This window comes from Cavia porcellus, unplaced genomic scaffold, assembly GCF_034190915.1.
Source record: "Cavia porcellus strain 051 isolate PalLab524CR breed Dunkin Hartley unplaced genomic scaffold, mCavPor4.1 scaffold_17, whole genome shotgun sequence".
Classification (NCBI taxonomy): Eukaryota; Metazoa; Chordata; class Mammalia; order Rodentia; family Caviidae; genus Cavia; species Cavia porcellus.
Genome location: NW_026947500.1, coordinates 47541532 through 47547531, shown reverse-complemented (window position 1 = coordinate 47547531; position 6000 = coordinate 47541532). Strand labels below are relative to the sequence as shown.

Here is a 6000-nt window from a genome sequence, read left to right as displayed (position 1 = left end):
GAAAGAATCCAGGCAGTTGGCAGCTCAGTGCAAAAGCCCCATGTTCAATCCTCAACATCATGATAAAGAAAGAGAAAGGTTACTAGACTGGCTGCTAGGATATGTGATAGGAGAGGAAGTGGCCATCCAAGATGCCTCCATGGTTTTAGGGCTAAGAACTGGAAAGGTGGAGTCAGGAGATGCTAAAGCCTGTGAGGAGAACATGTTCTAGGAGTGACACTAAAGGTTTAATTCAGGATCTAGAAGGCTGGAGATAATATTAGCTATGCAAAAGGAAATGTCACAGGGACTGTTGCTTTCCTGAGCTTGATTTTGCAATAGGCTGTTGGTTGAAGATACAACTTTCAGAGTTGCTGTGTAGCTGGCATTTGGTGTCACAGAACTGAAGGTGATAACTAAGAGCTAAGAGATCATCAGGGAAACTCTAGGATCCAAGTCCTAGCACACTCTAAATTTGGCAGGTGAGAAGAATCCATCAAATGACAAAGGTCAGACAAATGCAGATTTATTTATGCAGATCACGTTTTTACCAAGTGTGTGGCCCTTTTGAGAGTAAATACTGTTTGCCTCAAAGTCTGTTTTGTGTGACTATTTTAATTTTTGCAATAGGGTCTTGATAGGCAGTTCAGGCTCTTGAACCTACTATGGATTCCAGGGTGCCCTCAAACTCAGGGTGATCCTCCTGCCTTAGTCTGTGGAGTACTGGGATTACATCTGTACACCACCATGCCTGGCACTTACGTGATTTCAAAGGGGCTGTGTCGTGAGATTTTCCTTAGTAGACACCCTCACATCTTTCTGTGTGCTTTTACTGTTTTACTTGTGTTACCTTAGTTTCCCTTCCTCCCAGGTCCTGCTGTTATAGTTCCCTGGGGTGGCCTGGAACAGCAGTAGTCTGCAGCTTTAGTGCCACTCCACCCATCCCCCACCCACTGGAGGAGGCCTCACCAGGCCCCTTATGACGTCATAGTTTACTCAGCCAATGGGACAAGAGGTCTGGTGCCACGCCCACTGGGTTGAGTTTAGCGTTTCCCTGGTTACACCTTTTGTAGGTAGTTGGTGGATCTGAGAGGAGTGTGTTTGAGTTTCCCTGTGATAGAAGCGACTGTCATGAAGTGGTCCCACCCCTTTCCCCCGCCCTGTCTTCTTATTCCGGAAGAAATTCGAAGGCAGAAGTTGGCTGCGGCCAAAAAAAAGGTAAACCGAACAGGGTCTCAGTTCCTGGACTCAGAGCAAGCCCCCAGCTAACAACTTCTTGGCAGAGTGTGTGCCCCCCTGGGAGCAAATGTGGAGGGACCCTCAGCACTCCGGTGCCCCTTCAAGGCCTGTTACAGATCCTCTCCTCCCAGCCCAAATGTGTCCACCTCCAGGGGACACTCCTTTAGGCCTCACCTGGGGCTTGGCTCTTGCCTCCTACCCACCCTCATACACTTTGCCTCCCTGAGCCCTACATTGGGGGTCCTCTTTCCCTTCCGCTGTCTGAACACAGAGGAGGGTGGGGAGCAGAGGATTCTGCGGACAGAGAGGGAGGAGTAGAGTGCACTTAAGACCCTTTCCATTGGACGCCCTCATCACTAACCCTCACCTGGCCCTTAATCTTCCCACTTGGACCCCTAAAGCAGCTTTAGCCCCCTTCTGGTTTCTCTGGTGAAGACACAGATTTCTCCCTGGAAGGGGATGTGAACATGGGAGTGGGTATAGAGGTTTTGGCCACTGGGCTCATTAACTTAGACACTGACAACATAAAACTTTCATCAGGGATCTCAAAAGGTTGACAGTCTCTCTGGGTGACCAGAGTAGATCAGATTTGTGTGAGCTTTTTCCCCAGGAGTTGACTCTACAGAGAGACTCAGAATGTTTTCTAATTGTCCCCTTTACCTTTGACTCTCCTGTGTGTGGTACTGATGATTAGACCCACCGCCTTCAAAAGTACAGAAAGCTGTCTATTACTGAGCTGCACTCCAGCCTGTTACTGTCTGTTTCCCCCCATTACGTCTAGGGATGAAGTCCAGGGAGCACAGGGTTCCATGCTCAGCCCTTTTTATTTTTTATTATTTCTATTTGAGGAAGTGTTTTACTACTTTTATCCCCTCAGGTTTCCCTCATTCTTATCCTGCTATTGCAACATCACCAGTATTTGGGGTTACAGGCCTACACCACAGTGACAAGTTTCTCTTTTCTTTCATTTCTTTCTTCCTGCTGTTCAGCCATGTTAACTTGTGTGTTTACTGACTGACTGACCATCACAGTGTGTTGTAGGGCTGTTGGCAGCATGAAGCAGGTGGTGTGCATAAGAGTGTTCTATAGGAGGATGTGAACAAAGTGGCTTATTGTTTTTGTGAGTATCATTGCTCTTCTTTCCACAGTTAAGAGAATTCAAAAAACAGAAGAAGCATGATTGCTTTTTGGTGGATAAAAGAGTAAGTTTTTAAAATGCATAAAACCTAAGACAGCCAGTGGTGGAGAATGTCACCCACACGAAGCTGTGTCATGGCTGGCCAGGCAGCTAAGGATGGGGCTGCAATGGCAGTAGAGGGTCAGAGTGCAGATGAGAAAAACGTCAGGTGCTAAGAATTCTGCATTTAGGGCTGGGCCTGTTATAGCTCAGTGGGAGAGTTTCAAAGAGAGCACTGCAGCTCGGGGCCAGAGAAGGGAAAGGGGGACTAGGGTGATAGAAGGGTCTGAGGTCACTAGTCCCTCCCTCCATCTACTGTCCCCTGTGCCTTGGGCAGGTGCATGAGGTAAAGGAGGAGCGGGACAGGAGGGCTGATAAGCCTCCTGTCCAGCGGAGTGAACTGGAGAAACACGTGGGTGAGTGGGCACAAGGGTGATCTGGGGAGAGCGGGGTACCCAGGCTGTGGGTGGGGCTTACACTGCCCTAGGAGACAGGGTGGACTCAAGGGCACAGTGGTAAAGGGAAGGGCATCTGTGCCAGAAGCTGGCAATTTAGTCCTATCTCTGAGCCTCAGTGTCCCCACTTGCAGAGAGGGTATTGTGCCCCTGCCAGCCCCCACCCAGGATCCATACAGGAACATGGCTTCAGGCCTGGCCATGATGTGGGTGTGAGGAATCAGTCATGAGGAAGCCAAGGCCCAAGCAAGGAGCCTGGAGTGGGGGCTGAGCCTTGAGAGCTTGTTAGGGCCCAGAGACCTGGACCCTTTCCCTACCTCCTTTGTCACCTGTGCCCCAGCCCTGCAGCCCCAAGCAGGGCCATGCCTGGAACATCAGCAGCTCCTGTGGGAGGTGCAGAAGGTGAAGAAGGAGCTGGAGGGCGCCTTGGGGCAGCTAAAGGAAGAAAACCTGGCTCTGCGGAACAAAATGAGGGAGCAGGAGGAGCGCCTTCTGCAGGTTGACACCAGGGCAGAGCTGTGCTCTGTGCAGGCAGAAGAGCACAAGAACATCGTGCACAACATGGAGGAGCAGCAGGAGATGATTGAGGCCTTAGGGCTTCAGAACTGCCTGATAAAGGAGCAGCTGGCCCAGATGCAGGACAGCTTCCAGGGGCTGGTGGGTGTTCACTGCTCGCCAGGCTCCTCACCACCAGGACCTTCCAGGCAGAGCAGCACACTAACCCCTCTGGCTCCTTCCCCCCTGCAACACATTGGGCCACTGTCCCCCTCAATCGTGAAAGTGTCCTGTGAGTCAGAACCCTGTGGGGCTTCTCCTGCAGAGAGAGGATGATTATCTGTCCTGCCTTGCACCGTAGACACCCAGGTGGGGTCTCAGGTCGGCCCGTGCTGGTGGCACTGATTACCATTCTCTGTAGAGAGAAGAGAACACCAATATAGTGACCTCCCTGAGCTCAGAGCAGCTCAGAAACAAGGAGGTGACTTGGAAGCTGGGCCAGCTGCAGGAGGAGATCACGCAGCTCAAGGCAGTGGTAGGTGACTCCTGCCCCATGGGACTGGGCTAGGACAGAGGTGCTCCCGATGGGGGTGGGAGGTGCTGGGGCCAGAACTGATCTCCCACAGCTGGACCACAAGTGACCCCAGAGTCCTGCAGTGTCTGGCAGAGCAGTTGTGTGTCTTTTGCTTTGGTCTCTGACTGGTAGAGGTAGGTGGCTCTGGGGTCCTCCCGGGTCCTGATGTCATTTCCCTGCCAGAAACCTGAGTCATCCTACTGCTAGGAGGAAACAGGGTAGGAGGGGAAGGCTCCTTGGTGCAAACTGAAGCCTAGAGATCACTTAACACATGTGGCATGGCTCCATCTGATTCTCCATAGATGTGGTGAGGTCCACATTCAAGAACAGAGGTTGTAGGAGTGGAGACTGTGAACAGGAGGCCAGTGGTTCAGAGGAGCCCCTAATAAGCTCAGGCTGCTGACACCCCAGGGTATGACTGACCTCACTTCTCGGTCTCCTGCAGGTGGCGCTGAAGAGCCAGGAGGCCCAGGAGCTGCAGCAGCAGAGACACCAGCTGCTGGGCATCCTCTGCCACAGAGCTGAGGACTGTTTACACCTGGCCTCTGAAAAACACGCTCTGCAACATCAGCTTCTGCAGTCGTTTAAACAAGCGGTGAATGTACATCTGAAAGACCTGGAAGACCACAAGGCCCTGGTTAGGTTTTACAAAGACCTGAAGACCACCCAGGTGATGGAGGTGCTGAGGCCGGGCCCCTGTCTGGGAGGATCTGGCTGCCTCTGATGTCTCACTTTCCATCCTTACCTACAGGAGGTCCTGTCAGCCTCCAAGCTGCAGAAGCAGCAGACATCCTCGCCTGGAGTTGTGGCACTGCCCGGGGAAGGTGAATGGAGGTGTCAGTGTTGCATGGGCTGAGGAGCACTCTGAGAATGAGTGGAGGAGGACGAGATGGCAGAGGGCTGCTCATTCTCTCCCCGAGGGTGGTGGCCCAGGGGGACCTGGTGAGGTCGGTGGAGGGGAGCCTGGACTGCTCTGTCTCCCTCCTGACTGCTCCCAATATGAAATGAAGGGGAGGTGGAGGAAAGAAAACTGGAGAGTCCTCAGCCCAACAGCACCAGTCCTGAAGAAGTGAGAGGCTCAAAGGCTGCGGTGAGCTGGGCTCTGCTTTGATCCTTCCCTGGGTCTCCTTCCCTGCCTCTTCCATTGAGGTCCCTTTGGACACCCCAATACTTTGGGTTCCCCATGCCCTCATTTCCCTGGACCTTCCCGGAAAGCAGTGGTCATGCCCCATCCCTAGGAGTATCAGATGCCAGTGGCAGAAGGAGGCTCCATGCATCCTGTGATGTGGAGAGCTCCCCCACAGAATCACACCCTGCCTCCACAGATGGCATTTGTCAACAAAGGTCCCTCTTCTGTGCAGAAACAGTGGGCTCAGCCACTCAGCCACCTGAAGGTTCAGAGGCAGCTAGGCCAGAGTTTGGCCTATGTGGCACTCCTGACCCAGGTCAAAGCTGAGGATGTGGCTTCAACTCCTAGGAGCAGTGGTGACCATGTGACAATGGTGCAGCCTCAGAGGAGGCTGCCCCACCAGGCTGGGAAGGGCAGGCAGGGCAGGTGGCCACAGAGCCCTGACTCTGGTGCTCTGCTTCCTTTCTTGTACAGGTGTCAGAGGAAAAGGCAGAGATTAAGGAGCCAGTGGAGGAGCTAGAATGTCAACGCATGCTGCTCTCTGGTGATTGCAGCACCACTGATAAGCTGTGTTGGGCGCAGGCGCTCAACATACCATACCCCACCCGGGACTATGGACCACGCCAGCTTCCGCAATGCGCTACGTCCCTCTTTAAATTAGCCAACCTGTGCGCACTTCGTGCTCACTCCGTACTCTGTGGCAACTCCTGATTGGCCACAGCTGGATATAGTAGCCGGAGCCTGCATCCCATTCCCGCCCTGCTTCCTCGTGGCAGCCTGTGATTGGTCACGGCCGAATATATAAACCAGAGCCCACGTAAATAAACTAGCAGTTAACTGTCATCCACAAAAGTGTCTCCTGTCTCCTGTTTCATTGGAGCTGCACCGGTCAACTGGTGGCCCGTACGGGGAGCGCTGAGACGAGCGCTGAGACCCTCTCTCCGACAGTACG

General features: G+C 53.0%; 1 protein-coding gene across 1 annotated transcript; it reads left to right on the top strand.

Annotated features, from left to right (window-relative positions):
• Window positions 1-1080: 1080 nt before the first annotated feature.
• Window positions 1081-5885, top strand: LOC111755315 (golgin subfamily A member 2-like). The gene is made up of 9 exons (XM_063229264.1): window positions 1081-1197; window positions 2367-2420; window positions 2733-2811; window positions 3191-3507; window positions 3767-3880; window positions 4365-4589; window positions 4671-4743; window positions 4930-5009; window positions 5523-5885. Exons 1-9 carry the CDS (start codon window positions 1111-1113, stop codon window positions 5757-5759), a joined length of 1266 nt encoding a protein of 421 aa, XP_063085334.1. The 5' UTR covers window positions 1081-1110; the 3' UTR covers window positions 5760-5885.
• Window positions 5886-6000: the final 115 nt, after the last annotated feature.